Raw genomic sequence first — 25,777 nt, forward strand, 5'->3', positions numbered from 1 at the left:
TCTGTGGTTGATGCAATCTCCAGTTTGCAGCTGGACCCATTTATGTTTTAAAAGCTACGCATCACCTGGCACACCGGGTCACTTTGAACCTGCTTAAACTTCTCAAGCACCAAAAACTGTTAGGTGAACTTTAACCTGGTGAAATAGATTCTAACAAAGGAGGAATGGAAAAGGTCCCAGGGCTGGAGGGAGAGAGTGGAGCCTGTGACAGGGAGCCAGCGCCAGCAAGAAGGCAGGTATTGAAATGAAGTTAAAGGAGATTGAACGACCCTGTCGAAATAACTTGCGAGCTAGCACGTTTCCTGAGCTTCCTACCACTGAACAGTAACTGATTCCATGTGAGTGGTAGAGCTGACTGATTTCAGGTCCAATGCTCTTATATACGTGTGCGTTTCTTCACATACTCAAACTGTGGAGGGAGAGGGCCTCTTTTTGTCAACTTAATGGTGCCCTAAGGTAGGATCATGCAAACGACTATACCGCATGTAAACACTTGGTGCTGTGTACAGATGAAGCAAGTGATTCCCAAGTGTTGATATTCTGCCATTTTTGGTCCATGAGGAGGAAAGACTATGGCCTGGCTGGTACTTTGATTTAATCAACTGCCAAATGCAAAAGCAAATGTTACAATCACCAGCAAAATCTCTTTCATAATGAAATGAAGAAAAATTCTGAAGGGAATTGATGGGGCAGAGGCTGAGAGGTTGTTTTACTTGCTGGATAGTTCCATATTTCCTTACAGCGTAGAAGGAAATCATTTGCATTGTTGAGTCCATTCCAGGTCACAGAGCAATACCATTCTGCTACTAAATTATCTTGTAATCTATTCTCCCTACATTACCATCGACTTCCCCAAGCCCCCTATCCGAGCATCTTACTTCGCCCTGATTTAACTACTAGGGGCAATTTAGAGTGGCCAGTTAATCTTTCATCCTGCATGTATTTGGAATCGGGAGAAAGCAGAGCATGCAAGGAAGTCCATGTTGTCACAGGGAGAATGTGCAGACTCTGTACTGTCTGACCCTGAACTCCACACAAAGAGCTTGGAGGGGTCAGGACTGACGCAGTGTGACGGCACCACTGGACTGCCATGGGTCATAGTTTCAGGGTGACGGCCAGCCACTTAGATGTGAACTACTAGCAAGATTCTTTACTCAGAGCGTTGGGTGAATGGAGAGCAATGGGAATCAGAATCAAAATCACTTCATGTGCCAGTACGTGAAACTTACCAGAACTGATACTGGTTCGGTGCCAAGCACAAAACACAGGAACGTACCGTGACAGACAATGTAATAGCAACCAACAGTTCACAAGACAGTAGTGCAAACTGCCACGAGCAATCAGCAATTAGCAGAACGGTCACACGCACAAATATCAATAAGCAAACTTAAATAAATGTGAACTTATAAACAGATAATTATCAACAGAACAAGGAGAACAGGAAAGACCATTTAACGGATGTTGTACAGGGACAGTTAGAGTCTTACGCCTGTGTGAGTTTTGTTGAGAAGTTGGATCACTACAGGAAAGAACCTTTGGAGACGATGAGTCGTGCTGGTGATGATGGACTTGTTGCATCTCCCTGGTGCCAGTTTGCTGAACAGGTGACTGCGAGGGTAGGTGGAGTCAGTAATTTCTACAACTCTTTTCTTTGCTCTGGTGATGAACAAGTGTGGAAAAATTGGCAGACAACATTCTGACAACAATTTAAGCTAGTGCCAGTTATTGTTCAGTCTTCGCTCTGGTGTTATTAAGATGGTCACCTCACCATAGTACTGTAAATCTCTGGAGTTCTTGACGCAAGAGAGCCGCGGATGCTCATTGGTTAGGTATATTCAGAATTGTGATCCTTGGCTTGTTTGGGGGAATCAGAAGTGGACAGGAATACAGAACTGAGTAACAAGATCGGCCATGATCTTCTTGATGGTGGTCTCAAGGGAGCCTTGGCCTTTCTTAGCTCGCTTACCACGTTCTTCTGCTTTTCCCAGGCTTCTCCATGCCTATTGTGTTGGTTAGCCCTAGGGAAGTCCGAAAACTTCAGGCTATGAAATGGAAATCTTTTAATTATTTAATTATTCACACACGTTGCTCACCGGCACTGATGGTTAATGGCCTACGCCTGCACCTATTTTGTATGTTTCTATGTTAAGTAGATCTCTGAACCACCAACAATCCAAGCTGGAAAAAGTTTCCACCACAGTCCAATCACTGAGCTGTGTCTACAGCAACAGACTTGGAGGTAGAAAGGGCAAGATGCTTGGAAGCAGTGGACTGGTGTGCTCAGGGAAACAAAAGAGGCCTGGCACTCGCTAAAAGACACGAATTACATCACTGAGAAAATTACATGGAATGTGGTAAATGGGTTCAGTGTTTGGAAAGATGCCAGAGTACTTTGTAGAAATGGGAAGTCATTGCACCCCACTGTGACATATTAGTAAAATCACTATAATTTGCTTGAACACTGAAAGGATTCGGCTAAATAAGCTGGAAGGTGGAGCTGCAACTTGATGCAGTGAAAAACGTTCTTTTATGTCTGGGGTGGGAAGTTGTACTGTTCCGTTAATACAGTGGAGGCTTAGTTTGCTGAGATATTTAATATTATTTCCACAAAAACACACACATTTAGCAGTTTTGCTGTTCATTCCCTTTACCCCCTCTCTGAGACGTGCAGCAGTAGAGTGAAAGTGATCACATGGTATTTGCCGTGTGCAGAATACGCAGAACCCAGTGCACAGGTGAAGAAGGAGCTACATCAAATTGCAATAAAGTAAAAGGGTCAGTGATGCCCTCCTGTGCAAGCAGCACTGGAGACATTCTGAGTTCTCTTTCAGCATTGTAAAATACATAACGATGATCCTATCCTCAGGTTAGTGCTGCCTCTTTGATAACATGATGGGATAGCGTCCCCTGCATTTGCAATCCAAATCACTGTTGGCTTCCTGTTTTGCACTTGAATTTATTCAAGTTGGTCCATCTTTCACCTGATCATGACCATAGTACAATACCTGACTCACTGCCCAGGCACGATCAATCTTAAGACCATGCCACTCACTAACTTGTGCTAAGATTTTTGTAACTGTGTGTACTAAATGCTGTGTGTGACTGTCTGTACTGCGTTTTGCACCTTGGCCTCGGAGCAACGCTGTTTCATTTAGCTGGATACATGTGTATGGTTTGAATGACAATTAGACTTGAACTCTTAAGCACTTCCTTCGAAGGATAATGCCAGAAATCAAGTATGTCTAATTCAGGAGGAACTTATAGAAATTCTCTGACTCCCTTGGTGAAATCGGAAGACTCCAAGAGGTTGCTCTTTTAGTAATCACAAATCCCTGCAACAAGGAATATCCTTTTGGTAACTTGCCCCCTTCTGTGAGATTGTTGGTCAGTTCATCTTTTGACCACTCTGCCCATTGATTCTCTGAAAATAATTACTTCCCAAAATCCAGCCTGCTTTTTTTTCCTAAACGTTTTATATTCATGACTTCCAGTGCTATGGTTTCTTAACTCCAATTAGACAGAGTGAAAGTCATTCATTACTTCACCTGAGGGTACACCTCTTAAAGTAAGGACGACTAAATTTTATTGCCTACCCTGTAGATATCACAAACACAAGAGATTCTGTAGATGATGGAAATTCAGAGTAACACACAGAAAATGTTGGAGGAACTCAGCAAGTCAGGTAGCATCTGTGGAGAGGAATAAAGAGTCATCGTTTCAGGCTGAGTCCTGATGAAGGGTCTCGGCCTGAAACATTGGCTCTTTATTCCTTTCCATCAGTACTGCCTGACCTGCAGAGTTCCTCCAGCAATCTGTGTAGATATGATCTTGAATCTCGATGAATAATCTCAATCCGAAATGTCGACTGTCCATTTCCCTCCACAGTTGCTGCCTGACCTACCAACAGATTGTTCTTTGATCCAGGTTCCCTCGTCAACAGTCTCTTCTGCAGTCATAGTGTAAGACCCTCTCCATAACTGTGTTATCCTGGCAATTTTTGTAGGTATGAAAACCAGAAGAAGCACATTTTCAGTTACTTGTCCCTGGCCGGAAAGAAGTGATTGGCCACTGGGTGATCTCACCCTAGGCACTCCAACCCACAGTGAGCACTGTCTAAGGCTGGAAGGTCTCTGGTCAGCATTAATTGTGTGCATCTGCACTAACAGGGCCTGACCTGAGGATCCTTTCATTATGTGGGCATCTGATCTGGTAAACTCATTATTAGTGAGATGCAATTCACTATCAGCTTGAACTTTAGTGTGATGTGACCCAGAAACTACTGTAATTGCATTCTGCTGTGAGGGTAAATTGATTTCGTTCATGTAGCGACACTATGTGACTAAATTCCTTGGCCTGTGAATAGGATGATGGAACTTGGCATAGTCCATGGAGATTGAGATCTGTCTATCTGGATCAGCTGTGAGCAATGTGAAGTAAGACAGGACCATTACTCCAAAAACAAAACGTTATGAAAAGATGCACCAGGAGCCCTCTCACCAATCAGAATCAGGCATATTATCACTGACATTTGTCACAAAATGTGTTGTTTTCTGGCAGTGCAGTATAAGACAGAAAAAATTACTATTAGGTTACAATAAGATACAAGTAAACAGGGCAAAGGAGGAATGGTAAGATAATGTTCATGGACTCTTCAGAAATCTGATGGCAGAGGAGAAGAAGCTGTTCTAAAACGCTGAGGTACCAAATGTCAGAGGGTTAAGTTTTACGAGCTGCTTGAAGAAGGAAGTTAGGGAGAGGAAGCTCTTCAGGGATAGTATTTCAGAGTTTAGGTCCTGGCAGCTAAAGGCTGGTTGGAAGATTGTTGGGGATGGTCGAAGGGCTTGAACTGCACAGACACTGAGATCTAAACCAGAAAGGTTACAGTGGTGGAAAGGGCAAGGCATGGAGCCTTGCCAAGAAACTTTAGCGTCATGAAACACGACAACAACGAGTGGCTTTACTTGGTTCAGGAATTTAAAATGAGGACCACTGTGAACACTTTGTGTAGGATGCTGGGGAGCGTTGTTCGAGATGAAGCTGCCGCAGAGCTCCCCAGTTTCTTTGATCTGTGGAAATGATTGCAAATGCTAAGTGTGCCAGCAGGAGTGCTGCATGAAGCCCAGTGTTTATCAGGTGCAGAAGTGACAGCACGATGTAGTTTATGTGCAAAACCACACACGTTATTATAGTTACCCTCCTGCATGACCTTCAGCGTGCTCATCCTTTTGTCAGTTGCAATCACTCCCAAAGACAGATGAAGTGGATAGCTCCACTCATCACCAGACCACGACAGAAACTTTGGAGCACTGGCTGCTGCATGATTGCTGTCTAACTGTGCCACGTTTAGAGATGCAAGTCCACAACAGGTTTTCGGGAGAGCAGCCACAGGTACGCCAGGTGAAGGCAACTTCATGTTGCCATCAGCCCGCGATAAATCTTGCGTTGCAGAATTGTTCTGTTTGTGACTCTCCTCTCAGCCATCCTAACAGACAGCTTTTCACAAATTCACCAGAGTAACTCCACGAAGATTGAGAAGTTTCCTGATTGTGTGTACCAAGGAGAATGAGCTGGAGATTAATAAATAAATACTTTTTTGAAGTTTTTGAGGTGGTCTGTTTGACTTTAAATTCCTGGGATATCACTCCAATCCATATTGACACTTCCTACAGTTGTATTACGCATGTTATTCTGGAATTAACTCTTAGCCTGTTGAAGCTAGTATTCTTCTAGCAACGATTCAAAAGAATTTTACAATTATGATTTGCAGAAGCAAATGATTGAATTTGCACACTCACATGTTCTGTATTAGTATTAAATTATGGTTTAAATATCACAAAACAGGTCTTAACATTTGTGTAAATGTGTGGCCAGACATGAACCTCAAACATTCATGAACATGAAAATATAACCACTTCCAAATGTACCTGAAGGGTGAAGCTAGAAATCAAAAAGGCCCCAGCTTGAAAATATAGTTTACAATTTCTCTGCTTGTCATATAGAGACACAAAAACATCATAAAAGCAAGCAGAAGAAAGCCAATCAGCCCTGATGAAAGCATCATCTGGCCTGAAGCTGCAGCTGTTTATTCCTCTCCATAGATACTGCCTGACCTGATGAGTTCTTTTTGTGTTTGTTACTCTGGATTTCCTGCATCTGTAGAATCTCTCGTGTTTATGAAAAGAAAGCCAGGCAGCTCCTTCCAAAACTGAGATTAGCTGCTGCTTTGAATGTTTGGGTACGAGACATGTCCCAATTACTGCTGGAATTGTTTAGCTGAGGAGTAAGGCCAATCTTTGGAAAACCGTACAGAATCTTGCTTTATAGTTAGGTAGTACATTACCCAGAAAACTTGCAGAAACCATCACTTCTCAATTCTTTGTTGTCATAAGGTAGCACCAATCTTGCAAGCTTGGTCCAAAGGTTTCTTAGTCCAACAATGCATCTAACTTAGATCACTTTTACAACCCAAGATTCATGTTATCGTACCTTCATTGTTATTGTTTCTGCCAGAACCCATCTTTGGGCCAGATACTTTCTGAAGAATAAAAGTGCAGCCTTGGGCAATACAGCAAAGTAATGGCAGACTCAACAGGAAAACATTTCCTTGCATGTGAGATCAACGCCAAAACTCTCTTTAATGCCTCTTTATGGAGCTGTCCCACCGCTGTACTCCAAATGGCAATGGAAAAATGGAGGTTTTTTCCAGGCCTAGAGTCGGTGCTGGACAGGCAGCTGCCCCATTCAGAAAGCCAGGAGACATTTTAAAACTGGGCTTTAGGTCCCACTATGAAACAAAGTGCCTGTCTTACCGCCACAGGCAGCCTCTGCAATCAACTCAAATTGTTTTCAGCAAGAAAATTACCTTTAATTAACAGAAGTAGACTATAATAGCCGCAAACAAAATGACAACTCTCTGGGCAGCCTATACCAATAACAGCAGCAATGATTTTAATTTGCACAGTAAAAATGATTTGATTTTTAAAAAAGGTAATTGTGTTGACATTGATCTGTTGAGTCGGTGTTCACTGTTAATATTGTGCAGACTTTCATCTTAACTCCCGCCTTTGCATTCCTTCCTTCCCAACTTTAAAAAGACATGAAACATTCTGTGGACCAAAATAAGGCAGAACAAGCTGTCATAAAATGCTTCAAGTGCACAAACTCGAGCCTACAGCTGAGTAAGGAAATAGTAAAGAACAAATGGTTGTTATTCACTTTTAGTCTGAATAAAACATATTTCAGTGTTTGCATCAGAATTGGGATCCCTTGTTTGCAAATGGTGAATGTCAGAAGTGTCATTTGAACAGCTACAGAACCGGCAGGAACCATTTTGTAGCAGCTTTGCTTTACCGGCTTCAGCAAAAGCTATAAGTCAGCTCAATCAATCTGTCAAATAGAGGGAATTCAGATTTGCAAACCAGTTTAACAAACATTGATAGGCACAATCATATTGGCTACATTCTCATTAAATCAAGGAAACTGTAATTGGCCCAGCATGGATCTCTGCAGCTCACTTGTGTGACCAACCACGAGTGGAAACCAGGCTGCACTTGGCTTAAGTATTGTTCCTTTAAACAGCTGGAAAGAGCTAAGCACAGTCCTGATTCAATTAATGATAAGTGGAAACAGCGCCTTAAATACTTCAAGTTGGGCCAAGTCTTTTTTTTTAAATATAAATTAACATATTGTTGTGTCTGTGGTGTCTTTGGAGTTGCTGAAGGTACCATCACTCAATAGTCAGAGCTAACAACAGTACATTCTTTGTGGAAAGCAGTCATTCCAAACAAATCTGGTACAAAAATTTGCCAAGGTCAAACCACATGGCTCAGAGTTCTTCAAGGTACTCTCACACTCACATGTATATTGCTTCCCCTTAAAATCAGAAACCCCTTGCTGACAACTATCTGCATACGAATAAAGAGTTATCCAAAAAAACTATCATGTAACGTATGAAGTAAATCTTTACAGATATATATAGCTATACATTTAACCAAACACCATTTCTGAGTTAGAAACCAGACTGCTCAGGGAGCTCAACAGGTTAGGCATTATGTGTGAGGGAGGAGGTATTGTCGACGCTTTGGGTAGAGTTCCTGCATCTGTACTAATTTCCTGATTTCATTTCCCCCACCAGTGTGACTTGACCCGCTAAGTTGCTCCAGCAGCTTGCTTTTTGTTCCAGATTCCAGCAGTAACAATCTTCTGTGTCTCCACAATTTCTTAGTTTCACTAGAAGTTGTACACATCATCATTAAAAGTATCTCTTAAACTTGATACCATTATAAGTCATACAGATCAACACAACTGTATGAATTTTAATTAATGAATTCAGTGGATACAGTTTAATTGGTATACTACCAAATAGCATAACTCAATCTTACCATCTCCATTTTGGTTTCTTGATCTTCTTGCCTTTTCTTGCTTGCTGTCCTTTATCATGATATGCATTCTTCTCTTTCAATTTCTGAACCATGTTTCACTCATCTACTTTTTTTAAAACCTTTGAATCTATCCATTGCCTTTGCTTTTGAAGCATTTAGCTTGGGGGTCTGCTCCAGCAAGACATTCCAACTGCAGTCCTCCTGTATCAGGACACCAGCATATCACCAGGACCTACGATCCATTGGTTGACCAGGCCTTGATCTTCCATTGCCTATACGTGGAAGCTATCTTGAGTAATGGGAGTCATGGTCCAGGCTCTATTTAAGCGTATTCATTTTCCCATTGTCTCTCTTGTTTACACCATCCATTTTCATTAAGTTCACTTGCACTCTGAATTCAGAGTGTAAATTCTATTCTGGTACTTTTTCAAGTATTGTCACCATTGCTAGTGTCCATGTTTACCTGAGATCTGTCTCATCCAGGACATGTGACTTCTCTGATATATATATTTTGTTTCTACTGGTGCTGCTTATCTGCTTCTTGGACCCATCTTTTGGCTTCTGTGCTTTCAATTATATCTTCTTCATTATATCTACACAGGAATCCATGGCACTCCTGACCTGCTGCCACTCAGCATTAGTGATATGATTTGGTTGTGGTTTCAGCCTGTGCTCCTCAAATGATTGCTTTGGGGTCCTTAGTTTAGCACGTCTTTCACCACTGTCTGAATCGATAGGACTCCCTAATAACCCCTTTTTGAGGGTTATTTCTTGCTATAATAGATACGGTCAAATCTTGCCATCTTTGAGTGTCATTCATTTTAAATATAATCCATAACACAGATAACCGTGGATTATCCTTCACTTTCCGGTCTTGATGGAGGCCAGTCCAATGTCAATGGTTCAATCCTCTCCACAGATGCCGACTGCCTGCTGAGTTCCTCCAGCATTTGGTGTACGGTGATATTTATATTTAGCTTGTCCAACCAAGGTTGAGTTCTTACTTCAGAGAGTTGGCAGGAGATGAGAAGTGGTCTTCCCTAAGGACCATATTGAAGCCTACACCTTTCACTAGGTAGATAATAATTTTAAAGAAGAGATTCAGAAGGGTATAACCAACTTAATATATGGTTTGAAGCAGCAAGTTTCAATGGCTAATTGAGTAGACAAAATTCTAATATGAAAAAACTGTGGTATAAATAAATGCACAGTCATTCACTTTGGATCAGAGAAAGGGAAACTGGAATTTGTCTTTAATGGCATGAGATAATGTTCTGTGGAGGAGCAAAGTAATTTGAATTCCTTGAATGTACAAATCACTAAAAAAAAGCATACTTAAAATAAAAAATCAACAAACTAATGAAGTGAATAACTCAAATGTGATAGTTCACTTGGAGAGAGTGTTACACGGAGCCATTCTGAAGGACTTGTGTTCACATTTGTAAAACCGCTTATCCAAAAAGATACATTGGCCTCAGAAGTGCAGTGTTAAATTGTCAGAAGTTACCACACCTTAAAGAGGGCAAGGTTGCATAATTTTGATTTATATTCCAATGAGTGTTAAACAACTGAGTTTTTTTTAAATGATTGAAACAATCAGTCTGATATAGATGAACCTTTTCCTCTGGAGGATAACAGATCTGAGCTGGTGCATCTGGATGTAAAATCAGCAAGCACATTTTCACCCACAAGTTAATGGAAATCTGAAATGTTTAACCTCCCCACCCCTAAAAGACAGTGGTGCCTTTCAGTAGAAATATTCATGACTGATAGAATGACACCTGCAGGATTCTCGTCTGAGTGCATGAAGCATTCATACGGTGAGAAGTTCTGCTTCACTGTACCTTTTATTCTTTTATTCCTGAAAGGCATCCTGAACCTGGGGCTGAGGAATGATTTTGCTTGACAAATGTACGAGTTGGAGCCTATCTTTAATAACTGTTTGCACCATGTATAAGACTTTGCTACAATGTGATGTCAAAACACTGCTCTTCAGTTGGAAATGGTGTTTTTAGACAGGATAGATTTTTGAGAGGAGGGTAATCAACCAATAGGGAATTGGTCTGGGAAAATGAAAATGAAATGGTAGAGTCGTCCATGATCTTTACAGAAGGGTTCAACAGGCTAGAGGGGCTGAATACCCACTCTTGATCTTTTGCCCCATATGTTATATGATAGGTTTGTGTACAGGTGTTTTTCAGATTCTGTTCTCTGATCATACCCACCTGCAGGGCACTGGCCTTGACCATGAACCAGTGAACACGTGGATTAGTGTGTATGCAATCAGCCATAGTTAAAGGAGGACATTTCTCAGAAAAGAAAATCCTCTGGGTTGAACATTTTGCTGGGAGATAAGGGAGGCATGGGTCAGTTACATGACTCTGGTACAATTGTCAGCAGAGAAAAACAATATCATATAATTATCTACCGAAGGCCACTTCCACAGACGCTGCGCAAACATTTAAATTTGAATTAGTACTCCATTAAGGTGATGGATTTGTGGTGCGTGCTGAATATTGCAAGCTGTGTAAATGATGCTGCTACTCACATTGAGAGAGGGGTGATGGATGCTGATAATATTGGAGTGAAGTGGAGAGAAATGCCGGCGGTATGAATGTTTGAGATGAGAACAGACTGGTCATATCCGTCACTGACGAGCTCCAAGGTCGAATGTGACTGGGGAGTACAAGATCCAGATGCCATTTATCAAAGCCTAGTGGGAAGTTATGCTATTAACTCCCTCTGACTCAGGACTTTTGCTTGAATTCAGAGTTCAGACAAGAAACAAACCATTGAAGGAACCCTGTGTTGATCGATCAGCATTTGTTTGGGGGGGGGGGCGGGGGGCGGTGATGGGAAACACAAAGCCAGGTTTTTGTGGGTTTTTTTGAACCTGACTACCTTTATAAAATAATAGCTCACCCGTTATCAACATATTTTCTCTTCTCCTTAGGAATGATGCTTAGGCCGCAAGTCCATAGATCTAATGGCCTGTGTAGTGAATAACTACACTGTTAGCCATTGGGAAGCGTCATTTGGGAAGGATAGTGGGATGGAAATCCGACCTCATATGCCAGTTTCCTCCTTGTGAAGTGGGCACAAGGGTAATTTTGTGCACCAGTTCTGGTCTTTTGAAAGGTGCCTGAAAAAAACATTGAGTTGAATTATTATTCAAGCACCACTCCAACTGCCTAAGAACTGGGGACTCCTACATATGTAAATAAAGAACCCATCACCTGCGTTAGGCCCTCTCTATCAAGCTATCAATTCCAATTACCAAGCTTCTATCTGATCTCTATGTAGGGGCCTTAGGTTTAAGTTTAAAGTCCTGATAAAATTCCAACATCTGCAATGCCATGCCTCTGCTTCAGTTTGTGCTCTAAACAAGGGCAGATGCAATGCGTTCACTAAGTCTTTTGGTATGTTGAAGGTGGAGATAGATCCTTGAGCTACATTACTTACAGGAATTAGTTAGGAAATTAGAGTAGAGCAAAAGGACAGGTCAGTTGCAATTTATTAAATGGCAGATCTGGCTCAAGAAGCGATGTACTTGATTCCTGCTCCTACATTTTATATAAAAGGTCATTGCTGAGATCCAGATCTGTTTAACCATCTGGTAGAAAGACAGATGGCCTAATGCTGGTGGAATTGGATGCAAACCAGTCCTTTGGCGCTCATCAACAGCAACAATCTCTGTATCTTGTGGAAAAAAATAATTGAAGTGTGGACATCCAAATTTTGTAATCAAATAAAGTCTGCCCCAGTTCTAAAATGATCTCCATTATATTAATTATTGTAATGAATTTTCATCCATTGATACAGTATTTGTACATCTCAGAGATTAGTTCAATTTGTGCTTTCTTTCTAATTAGAAGTTATCTGATAATTCAGTTCATGTTGCTATCGGTAACTTCAGGTATAGCTGCTTTTTAATTTTAATCTTTTCCCAACTATTTGACCAAAGGTGAACCTGAATATCTCAAGCATGTCAGTTTGCTTTACTACGCAGGAAGGCCCTAGATGTGTTTAAAAGGAAATTTTCTGCAGGAAAGGACGTCAGCAGGAATTGACATAATGTACTCTAGAAGAACAACATAGCAATAGATCACTTCCCATTAAAACATCACCAAAGTACATCATTTCTACTTTGTGTCTATATCATGGCTACAACTTAAATCCATGGGTGGCAGTACAGCAGCTTCAATACAGCCATTTCATATATAGCAACCTGGAAAATGGCACTTATTATTTGAGCTGTATGTAGTTAGTCACAATGACAGACTCAAGAAGGAATCAATTGAGTATGATTTAGGGATTTCACAAAATTTATCACCAATCAATAGCAACCGGATCAAATAATCAAAAAGTGCTGCTTTACCCTGCGTGGTCTAAATACTTAATTCCTCTTGCAGGAGTGCTTTCAATCCCACTGAGCCAACGGAAGGGTGACTACCACTTGTAAATCTGTATGGCGCTAAGCAACAAACCAATTCAGTGTATCCAAGTTAACTTTCATCCATTTTGTGATGCTCTATCAGCCATTTTATATTGTGTGATTCAATGAAAGGAAGAGATCTTACTGCTTATATGGTGCATTTCATCCGCATGGTGTGGTCCAATGTGCTTCACAACCAATTAAGTACTTCTGAATTGTAGTCAAAGTTGTGTTGTTAGAACTGCATGAACCACCGTGTACATGGCAAGCCCCCAAACAGTAGTATGCTAATGGTTAGATAATTATTTACAGTTACATTGGTTGAGAGAAGGCTTTCACCAAACAAGTCTCCAAAAACAGCAAAATATTGCCATTATAAACAAAGTTTTTATTTAAATTGCTTTGCAGCAAAATTCAGAGAGAGATATGCACAGATAGACTTCAGCAACCGGAGAGACTTAGATTTTTTTTCTGTGCGCTATATGCAATGAAATGGGAACTTTTTTTTAAGAATAACAAGTCTTTTAAACATACAGTACATGGAGGAAATTTCTCTTTCCCTCAGGTATTCTCCAGGATCAATGCAGTTTTGGTGTTGCGACAGAACCTCGCAACCTGGAATTTTCAATATTTATATGCATAGTAATTAAATATTAAGTTACAGGAAAACCGCCATGATGTATGAACTGATCTTTACTTAAACTACTTTCTCCCCAATTCAGTAAAGACTGGTTTAGAATTTTTTGCTTTAAATAACCTGCTTGTCTGAATTTTAGTATGTACTGTTAAAAAATTCTTCTGCTGCAATTTAAGATGGCTGTTTCCCATGACTAATTTGAAATGCTGAGCATGTAAGATTAATATGGGTTCATAGTTCAATGATGATGAATGTTGCCATTCTTGTTGGCCGTGCATATAACTCCACCAAAACGAAGACAGCTGGTGAGACAACTAAGGATCAATAGAACCATAGTTTAGTATCTGGATCCTCCATGTGATGATAGTCATTTTGTGGTATTTTATGTTTAGCAGGTAGCTCCAGTGATGAAGAAGACGAGGACAGAGATGACTTTGTCACAGTTGAGTTTGATGATGGTGACGTGGGACACATTTCTCTGTTGAATATCCGTCTCCTCCCTCCCGATTATAAGATACAGTGTGAGTATCCTACAAGATCAAATGGCCATTCCATTTAATAGTAGTTCATTCACTAAATATCCGCAGTTGGCTATTCTCCTTGATATGCAATGAGGTGCAATCTTTTAGGCCTCACTGGGGAATTATTCAGAGCAGGAAACATATCTGGCTTCTGAAATATACACCTAAGGGATCTGCGAAAGTGGATCTGATCAGTGGGACCTGCTGGGATAAGAGTTTTTTAAATTACAGATTTTAACCCAGGTTGTGTTAGACTGAGCTATTAAGATGTCATAATTGAACTTCTAATATAATTTGGATACTGGGTTTCAAGGTGCTCAGAAGTTACAAAGAGAGCAGAGTTAGTTTGGGTAATGAGTTATCTAGTTTGTTTACAACAGGTTTCAGGTTAGTCTGGATGCAGATTTAATTCATATGCTGGGTTCTTTGTGTTTTGTACAAGGTTACATGGTACATTAATTTGGCTGCTGGGTTATTTTAGATGCTGGCGTAGTTTAAGTACTGATCAGTTTTTCTGCAAAGTTTACATGCTGGCTAGTTTGAGTTTTGTATTGGTTTACATGGTGGTTAATTTGGCTTTGGGTGTTGGATAAGGGTTGGTGCTGGGCTGGTTAATATGTTGGTATAGTTGGGTTCCTTGTGGATAGTCAGTGATGTTTTATCAATTTGTAAAGGATTATAATGGGTATTAGGTAGGACAGTGATTCTTTCTCAATTAATTAAGCTCCTTTTTTCAGCTTCAGGAAAGGCAAAGGAACAGAACCAAATTCAAAAGCACTACATTCCTCTAATTATTACTTAAGCAAGCACATTTCACTTTACAATTAACATTGATCATTCTTTTGCAGGTACAGAACCTTCTCCTGCATTGCTGGTATCCAATGGGAGGCTTCGGGTTCGGAGATTCCCCACAGAAAAGCGGGAAGGCGTAGCAAGCACTCAGAATCACTCTGTGGATGGACCAAACTCCACGGATCTGAGCAAAAAATCTGGCAAAAAGACTTTGTTAAAAGGAAAAGCTGGTACGTTTATCTTGAAATATAGTAATTATATTCTCAGCACGGGACGATTTAACACTGTGCAGAAATGTTACTGTGACGGTCCTAAATGCTGTATTTTTTGGAACTGAAGTTTCATTCCCACCCCCTTGTCTTAGTAATTTCTCTTAAGTATTGGTTGTTAGGAACTTGGAACATCAGCACATCTCTTGTTTCTTTGGTGAGCCAGGACAAACAAACAGCCTTGTTCTTGTCAAAAACACTCAGGGAACTCATTTATTTTTACTCACCCATGGACTGTGATGGCCCCCGCAAAGGACATCTGATAAGATGGTGGCGTGTTCCAACAGAGTGGCCTCTCCCAGGCCAACCAGAAGTATTTTTGCCCTTCTTACGGTTGTAAGACAATGCTGGACACAAAGAATTTGAAGTATTGCAGTTTTACCCCATCAGCGAGCTGGTCGTTGGTGGAGGAGCTGGTCTTGCTGCAGACCGTGTGGCTGCCTGCTCCAAAAAGGCATTGAAGGTGACGTACAGTCTTATCAGGGAGTCTTGGATGTTTCTTCTGCAATCCTAAGACCCTGTTGGACATTGGTAATGTAAGATACTGAAAGTCCGTTTCCCTTATTTATTGTGGAGACAGATGGCTGGGGAGCAGCTTGGCCTTAGTTGGAGTGAGGACTAGGCCTCAAGCCGCGGGCTTGCCTGTCGCAGCAGCCCAGGAGAGGAGACACTGGAGGCAATGTAGCATGGCATCTTTGCTGGGTTAGGGGCTGGCCCTCCCAAAGGTGCTGCTCTCCACTGTTCTCTCAGTGGAAAATAAGCTGAATTGCATGCATGTGTGCATTTGTTTGTGGACTGCAAGTATTGCTTGTTCTTGCCAATAACACCAATGTACCATCAATTTACAGGACATGTCTCTCAGGGATTTGGGCTATATATTTTTTTGTGTTACTGTATGTTTACTGTTAACTTACATGTGCTATATGTACCTTGTGCTCATGGTACTGTGTTTTGTGCACCTTGGCCCGGAGGAGTGCTGTTTCGTTTGGCTGTATTCATGGATATCCATGTATGGTTGAGTGATAATTAAACTTGAACTTAATATCCATCCCTGACTGTCCCCGAGATGGGGATTGGGCTGCCTCCTTGATCTTCTCTAGTCACTGTAGTGAAGGTATTCCGACAGTGTTTGATAAGTAATGGATTCAGAGTACTTAGTAACCATGAAGGACTAACAGTATATTTCCAAGCGAGGCTGATGTCAATGAGAGGAAGATTTGCAGGAAGCATTTCCTTGTACATGCCGCCTTTGGACTCTGCGTGATATGAGCTGCAGTTTTGGAAGGCATGATCAGAAACACATCGCTGTGGTGCTGCAGTGAATTTTAGAGACGGCCTACCTATCAGTCACTGTATGCAGGTGGTGGAGGCCACTAATGTTAAGGATTGTGGCCTGGTTTCAGGCAGTGTTAAAGCTGCAACTCTGCTGGCAAGTAAATGCTGGGGTCTCTGAATGCCCCTGGCTCTACACTGTACCATCATACTACCATTTCTGGTTTATCTGTCTTTCCAGTGGGACCTGATGTGTCCAAGGCTAGGCTGTTGTTAGATAAAATCAGTGGAACAATTAGAATGTTTGTCAGCAGGGCCTTATGACTTCATTTGGGCTGCATGATTTATGAAAGTTTCAGATTGATTGAATTTGCAGACCAATTCTAAAACTTAGCAATGATAAATCCATCACCAGCAGTTTTCTAGGATGGTACGGTAGTGTGGCTCGTACTGTCTCAGTACTTTTATATTTGTGTGCTGTAGCACTTACTTTTTACTCGTAGCTGTTTTGTAAATATCACTATTCTTTGCATTTCTGGTTAGATGCTAACTGCATTTCATTGGCTTTGTATCTGTACTCGGCACACTGATAATAAAGTTGAATCTGATCTAATAACGACACTGGCAATTGGGATTCAATCTCTCCCACTGTCTGTAAGGAATTTTACATTCTCTTCACGATCGCATGGGTTTCTTCCGGGTGCTCCGATTTCTTCCCATATTCTATGGGCGTACGAGTTGGGAAGGGTTAGTAAATCATGGGCATGCTGTGTTGGTGCCGGACACGTGGTGACACATCAAGGCTTCCCCCAGCACATCTCCTCAGACTATGTTGGTCATTGACGCAAATTTCACTGTATGTCTCACTGTACATGTGACAAATAAAGCTAATCTTAACTTTATCAGAAAAAATATAGTTAATTAGAGGGATCCTCTGTAACAGAGATTTTACTTGTTACAAATTCTATCCCAACCGATACTGTGCTCAATGGAAACAGGTGTTTCACTAGAATCACTGTTGATCCAGATGAAGTATAATGTCGTGGTGCAAAGGTACTCTTTCAAGTCAAAGCCCAGACTTTCAATACAGAGCCCAGCCCACTGGAGTCCAAGTAAGTTCAATCAGAATCAGATTTACATTCACTGACTTATGGCATGAAATTTGTTGCATTGCAGCAGCATTCAAGTGTGAAGACATTAAATTACTGTAAATTACAAAATAAATAAATAGTGCACAAAAAAAACCAATGAGCTAGTATTCATGGGTTTGTGGACTGTTCTAAAATCTGATGGCAGGGGTAGGGGAGGAAGCTGTTCCTAAACTGTTGAGTCTTCAGGCTCCTGTACCTCCTCCCTGATGGCCAAAATGAGAAGAGGTTAGGGGAAGTCCTGAATGATAGATGCCACCTTGTTGAGGTACCGCTCCTTGATGGTGGGGAGGTTTGTGCTCATGAAGGAATTGACTGAGCCTACAATCCTGTACACTGGAGCCTCCATACCAGCCAGAGTCTTCTTCTCTGTACATCTGTGTAAGGTGATACAAGTTTCCTTTTCCTCACCTAAAACCCCTGTTCCTTTCGTCCTTCTGAGATTGCAGACTGAGCATCACCTTAGAACAAGAAATCCAAGGCGTGTACCTTAATGAACAAACGGAACCTAGTCTGAGGCCTCACTGGAGATTTTTCATGTTTTAGTCCAGATATGTACCCAGTTCTAAGGTGACACATGGGTTTCATCCATTCTCCTATTAAGTCCACCAGAAGGGAAATGTAACCCAGCCCTCTGAACAAAAAGTTGTATTCATTTGAAAATCCAGTTTTCTTTCCTGTTCAAGTTGAGATCGTACAGCTGCAGAGGGAAATGTCTTGCACTATTCACAATTTACAAATCTGTAACAGTGCTGTATTTTTCAGTTGTGAACGGAAACATAATAGATATAGTTAAAATAAAGCCGACTGTGACTTGGGTAACGTCCCATTGAGCAATTCTGGAATTTGGCTGTTCTTGAATTTTGTGAAGTTACTACCAGCCAGCCCAAAACAGATCACACAGGAACTCGTCTAATGTAAGCAAAGGGCTGGAAATAAGCTGGGGTTTCTAGAATGGAGTGGAATTTAATCAGACAACAGACTTGACAAAACCATTGTGGGGAAGGAAGTAACAAATTTTCTTCTGGCACACTGCATGACTTGCTTCATTATATTGGCTAGCAGAGAAAAATAGTGTTCAGTTTACACAGAGAGACCTGCTAAGCTTCACTTTGACTCTGTGTATACCACATAACTATTTCAACAGTCAGATAACTGTAACTTAAATTAAAGCTGTAAGAACTGTTTGGTTTGAAAGGAAGTAGCTACTTCTAGAGTGCCTTCTTCTGGCCAAACTGACTGGGAGAGTAACAGCCCTGCCTGTGAGAGGTATATGCAAAGACAGTAAATGGTTTTTTAGTGTCCAAACAGCTGAATAAATTAAATTGAAATATTGAAGAACTTACAGTGCTAAACACTGAATTTAATTGAACACTGCTATTAGGAGTGAAAAATATTTTCACTCCTAATGACAGAAAAATATTCTGTCAGTTACAGTCAGCATGCATGGGCATTGGTTAATCATTATCACATGTACCAAAGTGCAGTAAAAAAACTTACCTTGCATACTGTTCATACAGATCAAATTATTATACAGTGCATTGAGACAGGATGAGCAAAACAATAACAAAAAACAGAACAAAGTGTATCAACTACAGAGAAATTGCAGGGCTGGTGCACAATAAGGTGAAAGATCATAACAAGGTCGATTATGGGCGGATTAACAGGAAGATTGTACCTTCTGCTTGATGGAAGAAGGGAAAAGAGGGAACATCCTGGGCTGGTGGGTTATTTGATTACGCTGGCTGCTTTACTGAGGCAACAAGTAGTATAGATAGAGCTCATGGAGGGGAGGCTGGTTTCTGTGATGTGCTGAGGATTGACATAGACATGCCACTTTCTTTAGCCTCCTGAGGAGGTAGAGGCGTTGGTGAACTCTCCTTTCTCTGGCGACAACTTGGTTGGACCAGGACTGACTATCGGTGATGTTCACCCCTAGGAACTTGAACACCATTGATGTAGATAGGAGCATGTACAGTGCTTCCCTTCCTGACGTCAATGACTGGCCCTTGCACTTTGCTGACATTGGGAGTAAGGTGGTTGTGATGACTCCATCTTCCAGAACGAGGGGTCACAGTTTGAGGATTCCAGAATGAGGGGTCACAGTTTGAAGATAAAGGAGAAGCCTTTTAGGACCGTGATTAGGAAAAACTTCTTCACACAGAGAGTGGTGAATCTGTGGAATTCTCTGCCACAGGAAACAATTGAGGCCAGTTCATTGGCTATATTTAAGAGGGAGTTAGATGTGGCCCTTGTGGCTAAAGGGGTCAGGGGGTATGGCGAGAAGGCAGGTACAGGGTTCTGAGTTGGATGATCAGCCATGATCATACTGAATGGCGGTGCAGGCTCAAAGGGCCGAATGGCCTACTCCTGCACCTATTTTCTATGTATCTATCTTATTAAGCACACTGTTTCTTTCCTGTATTTTGATTCATCATTATTTGAGATAAGTCCCACTACAGTGGTATCATCTGAAGACTTGTAACAGGAGTTGAGGCACGAACAAATTTCAGTAGATTTTGATGAATAATGTCAGGCAATTAGAATAGAAACACTTTTACAATGACATCACAAAAAAACAGACAGTTCCAAAGTGCAGCTGTGTACGCTTTGTGCATTCTGCAACACAATATTAAAATCCCATGCGAATTATTTAGTGTTTCCCTCCCATTGTGATTCACGTTAAGCATCCTGCTCCAGAATTTTTGTTGTTAAAGAAGTTTATTTTAATCTTTATTGAAAGGGTAAAAATGAGTGTAAATAAATGTGGATTATTTGGAATGTCAAAATTACTTACTTTGTGTTGAACTGTGACAATTCAAATTGTACTTTTAATGTTATATATTTACACAAGTGTCTCCTCAGGAAACAGTATTTTCGAAATGTCCCAGTTTTAACTGTTGAGCCAGATTTCTGTTGCAGATCAGCAGAGCCTGTGGCAAAGGTACCTATTGCACAAGAAATAGGGTTTGAAGTATTGTACGACTTGTCAACCGATCATTTGAGTGGGAGTATAATGAAGGGTACATGGAGATCTTGGAATGCCATGTGACGGTAGTTAATTAGATGGACGAACATGAGGATTAATTGGCAGTTGGGGGATAATTAAGGTTTTCTGTCAATGCCCTTGTGATTACTTCTGTTCCCTCATGGAAAGCTAAGTAATAACACTTTTTCAAGTAACTTTATTGGTCCTCTTGTTCCAATCTATTCTTCACCGTCTTTAAGGCCTGGTTGGAAAGTCATGGCCCCTTCTTTCGAGTTCCATCCATGTTAAAATTGTATTTGGATCCCAATGATGTTATTGAAAGGTTAGATATATCTATTGGAAAGAATGTTTTCATCCCTCATGGATAGTTTCTGCCATCTGTTTAGGAGAGCGTTTGACCAAGCCTGCCAACTCCAGGCAGGAACAAGGCAATGGCAATTTTAACTGGAGCCGTTCCATTTTTTTTTTCGCAAGATGAAAGCTCCCAATAGCTGTAGTGTCCTATCCAGGTCCAACTCCAATAGTTTTGCCTCCTAATTAAAGAATTTGTCAATTTGGCAGTGTTCTCACTCCTGTTTTTGAAAAATATTATGACCAGGAACATGAATACTTGATAAATGTGATTTGAACATCATTAAATACGGTGAAGTATGGTGTTTAAGAAGGTCATTTATAGGTACATCACCACTATACTATTCTCTAAGTCTAAACCCATTTATTCATTAAGTCTAACACCATGCATATTCTTTGCTTTGGCAGCAGACAAGTGGAGGTAGTACGCCCATAAAAATTCATTGTCATGGAATGAATCGAGTATGTTATCTTCTCCGTAGTTTGAATCGTTATGTCCTGGTCTCCACAGAAAATTTACTGCTGATAACCACAGGGACACATTTAGATTTGCATTAGTAAGTGCTATATGGAACACAAGTCAGTCTCAGACTAACTAATACCAAATGTTATAGAATTTAGTTCCTTTAAATGCAGCCAAGAAACTAGAATATGATTTAACATCCCCTTTATAGAGCTTATGCAGCTCTCAAATTGTCATAATGAAATATTAAATTTCTCACAATATTAAATCTCACATTGTATCCAAATGATTAGCAGAATAGAAAATGGTGTACGGAAACTGTAGCAAGATTTTTTTTTATCAAGAGACATCAGCTCTGGATTTAGTAACTGGATTAACAGTTACTTCTCTATAAAGGTTGTGAATGTGTGGTCACACGTTTTTAAAGAACAAGTAACCAATGCATTTTTAAACTTGTACCAATTTAGTTTGTACAGCAAGATGATTCATTACCTTGCTCTCTTCCCAAATAATACAGATTATTCTTTCTTTCAGAAAAAGGAAAAGGGATTTCAAACTCTGAGATATCGACGTTATTGAAAGGGGAACACATATTGAGTAAAAAGTCAAACACACTGATAAATTGGCCAGGGAATGTCCAGACAAAGAAAAAGATCTCCAGCAAGAATACGGCAGTTTTAGAAAACTTGTTTGAGTTAAATGGAAGCACAAGAAGGATGAAGGGTAAAGAACGGTTCCTTCCCCTACATGGCCTCCCACCTCCAGTGTTTAGTGGTGGGTTTGAGGTCGACTCTTTCGGCAGCATTGCCAGCACATTCGGAGCCTTTGGGAGTAGTCCAAGCCTGATGCCAAACCCTAAGCCACTGAAGTACAGGAAGATGGAGAAACTCGACATATCAATCCCAAAAGGTGGGAAGAGGAAAGCAGAAACGGAATACCTTGTAAAATTAGATCACGAAGGAGTGATGTCTCCTAAAACAAAAAACGGAAAAGCCTTGCTGATGAGTGAGAAGGAGTTTGGAGTGAAATCTGAAGCTGCCTACTCCCAGGCAGCTTTGATAAGTAAAGAGCGAAGTGGAAGAATGGAGCTTCTAAAAGGAAAACATGCTCAACTTCAGAACCTTCCTATCAGCTTAGCTATGAATGAGTACACAGGCCAGTCAGAGTTTGGGATGGATTGCGACAGTGACAGCCATAGCTCACTTTCTGACATGGACGATGAGGATGAAAATAGAAACCTCCGGCAGAGTGTCACGTCAAGGTTCATGTCTAGGCTGTCTGTCTTGTCTTCATCTTCTGGGTCTTCATCCTCTTCAACATCTGGTTCTACCTCCACATCTAGCATGTGCTCATCGGACAATGATGATTCGTCGTACAGCTCTGATGATGACTCGACACTCTTGCTTCAGACCTGCATGACTCGGCCCGTAGCCGCAATGCTGGCCTCCTCGGACCCACGGCAGGCAGAGACGAAGATATCCCCACACTCCTTCTCAATCAAGTCTGTGATGTCTGCGAATAAGATGAAACAAAAGAGGCAGGAAGAGCTACGGCTCCAAAAGGTGAAGGAGATATCAAAGAGACAGAGATTACCTTCTGTGGGGAATCGTCCTAAAATCTCCTCTTTTCTCCCAGCACGGCAGCTGTGGAAGTGGTCTGGGAAGCCAACACAGGTACAGTTTCACTGATATTTCTAATGCTGTCATTAATCCCACAAGTCACATAGCACAGAAACAGGCCCTTCGGCCCACCAAGTCTGTGCTGACCATCGAGCACCCATTTACACAAATCCCATTTTATTCTTTTCCCCAGATTATCCTGAACAACTACACATAGGACTACTGTACAGAGGTCAAGTAACTTCCCAAATCCCATTCCTTTGGGAGGGGAAAGTTCAGCATCCGGAGGGAATGCAGGCAGTCACTGAGGGGGGAGGGGAGGGAGGGAACGTCGACTCAGACCATGAGAGGCTTGCATCGGGCATTTTCATGCCTTACAAGGCGGAGATTGGAAGTCTGTGTGGGGCGCCACTCCTCACACAGACTAGAGCAATGTGTGATTAAGTGCCTTGCTCAAGGGCACAAACACGCTGCCACAGCTGAGGATCGAACTAGCGACCTTGAGGTAACTAGATGAACGCCTTAACCACTTGGCCACGTGCCCAACTAAGAGAGTCACTGAGGGAGCTGGCAAACTCCACACAAACAGCTCCAGCAGTCAGGGTTGAACTCAGGTTGTTGGAGTTGTGACACTGCCCTTCCCATCCCTGTTATATGCCAAGGCAGACCTGTGAGGAGCCTGCAGATCTTCATTCCAAGTTGGTCCCCATCGTCTCTTTGCTGAGGAGACAGAGGGACAGGGTCAGTTGTATCAGTAGCACTGTCCTTGAATGAGCCGAAAATCAAACCTTTAGAACTGAGCCGCAGAGAAACACACTTTCCCCTTGCTTCCCGTCCCTTGAGGTAGGGATTTCACCTCTGTGCAGCAATCCATTTTAAGTCCTCGCCTTAGATTGATGAAGCTCATGTTGTGGCAGTAAATGCCAAGAAAACCACTGAATATGAAAGTCAAAAGCTAAGTAGTGCGGAGGCTAGAAATTTGAAACAAAACTGAAAATGCAGATATAATAAAAGATTACTGAATTCATACTTATAACAGAATGTAATGAAATATGCTAGAAATACTCAGCAGGTGACGTGGCACATGTGAGAAAGGGAAACTTAATATTTCAGACTCTGATCCCAGCATTTTCTTGTTTTCTTTAACCTCTGAATGTGAGTGCAATAATTCATCATTTGATCCCTTGTTGAGTCCTCTTTAAAAATGTAAATCCTTTGATCCACAATTTCTGCTTGGTTAGGTATTCAGTGCTCACAAGATAGGAAGGAGGATGTCTGGCAAATATTTTATTCCTGATTATTGTTGCTGAGCCTTCTACAAGGAGTGCTGTCACAGGAAAGCAACATCCATCATCAAGGACCCCACCGTCCAAGCCGTGCCCTCTTCTTGGTGTTGCCATTAGGAAGGAGGTAGAGGAGGCTTGGGTCCCACACCACCAGGTTCAGCAACAGTTATTACATCAGGCTCCTGAACCAGAGTGGATAACTTCACTCACCCCAATACTGAATTAATTCCACAATGAGTGGCCTCACTTTCAAGGACTCTACAAGTCATGATCTCAATGTTTGTTTATTTATAATTTTGTTTTTCTTTTTGGTATTTGCACAATTCATTGTCTTTTGCACACTGGGTGATTGCCCCTCTTTATTTTGTGCAGTTTTTCATTGGTTCTCTTGTGTTTCTTTGTATTTACTGTGAATGCCTGCAAGAAAATGAATCTCAGGCTAGTATGTGGTAACATATATATATACACACATTGATAATAAATTTACTTCGAACTTTGAGCCCTTTACCGAAGCAATACTTATTGTAATCTGATGAGGACCAGACTGGATTTGACTGTGACCATTCTCAACCTACTAACCCCTTTTCCTAACAGTCTGATACCTACTATAGAGTCTCATAACTGAAGAATCAATTCGTCAGCATATCAATGCTCCTCAGTCTGCCTCACTGCAGTCCCACTTCCCGTGGTGAAAACAGAGACTTGGGTTTTCCAGTAAAAACCTTCTCTGTGCACATTTGGGAAAACTCGGAGTTGTCCCTGAAACCGAATATGACTGTGCTTGTGCTTGTCCCAACCTCCAGAACCACAAAGAGTGATATGAACCTCTGTATATGAAGTCAAAAAACAGGCCAACAGCTTGTGTTAAACCTCACCTCACTTTCCTTTCTTTTGAAGGAGCAGAATATGATGCCTAACATAAAGCCGGCAGCCAAGTCACTATCACCCAGTTCAAATTATCACCACGTGAAGTAAATTATAAACTAGTACAAAAGACTAAGACTGGAAAGATCATCAGCCACAGGCTTACCTCACCTGCTGAGTGCTTCCAATGGTTTCCATATCTATATGTTAACCAAGTCTAGTTGATTCCCACAGAGACGAGGTATGAAAGGGAAAGCAAAGAAACTTTACTACAAAGCTATTGTGAGGGGAAAGGAGACAATCTGCATTGGAGATTGTGCGGTGTTTCTCTCTGTTGGTCGCCCAAACCTTCCATACATCGGCCGGATAGAAAGCATGTGGGAATCGTGGGGAAACAACATGGTGGTTAAAGTGAAGTGGTTTTATCATCCTGAAGAAACAAAGCTGGGCAAAAAGTGCAACGATGGCAAGGTGAGACAAAATCCCATTTGCAAGTTTTCACTTTATTCTCCTCTTTAAAAAGCAGCTTTTTGAAGAACTGAATTTATTATTTCTGGTAGTGCACAAACACTCAGTCAGATGCAAGTGATGATGCACTTAGACCTGAATAAAATATTGTAATGCTTCAGTACCACGTCTACATGTGTATGTGTCTTCATTGTAATGACATGGGACTATTAGCTAAACGTTAACCCTTCATCTCCCAAGTGTAACATTTTTATTTTTTGTTTAATTACTCCATTTGTGTGT

At 41.2% G+C, this 25,777-nt stretch overlaps 1 protein-coding gene across 5 annotated transcripts in view; it reads left to right on the forward strand.

The window, feature by feature from the left end:
- The window catches only part of LOC134360282 (BAH and coiled-coil domain-containing protein 1-like), a 451,521-nt gene that overhangs the window by 249,732 nt on the left and 176,012 nt on the right, over positions 1 to 25,777 (forward strand). For 3 of the 5 annotated variants that reach the window (XR_010021300.1, XM_063074459.1, XM_063074458.1), the window contains exons 25-28: positions 13,846 to 13,974; positions 14,823 to 14,996; positions 21,793 to 22,931; positions 25,262 to 25,498. Coding sequence is in view for 4 of the 5 variants with exons in the window: in XM_063074459.1 (XP_062930529.1) it covers positions 13,846 to 13,974; positions 14,823 to 14,996; positions 21,793 to 22,931; positions 25,262 to 25,498 (1,679 nt within the window). In the remaining variant the exon portion in view is untranslated. The other 2 variants (XM_063074460.1, XM_063074461.1) reach the window with 2 other exon arrangements.

The sequence above is a fragment of the Mobula hypostoma genome, chromosome 22 (genome assembly GCF_963921235.1).
Source record: "Mobula hypostoma chromosome 22, sMobHyp1.1, whole genome shotgun sequence".
NCBI lineage: Eukaryota > Metazoa > Chordata > Chondrichthyes > Myliobatiformes > Myliobatidae > Mobula > Mobula hypostoma.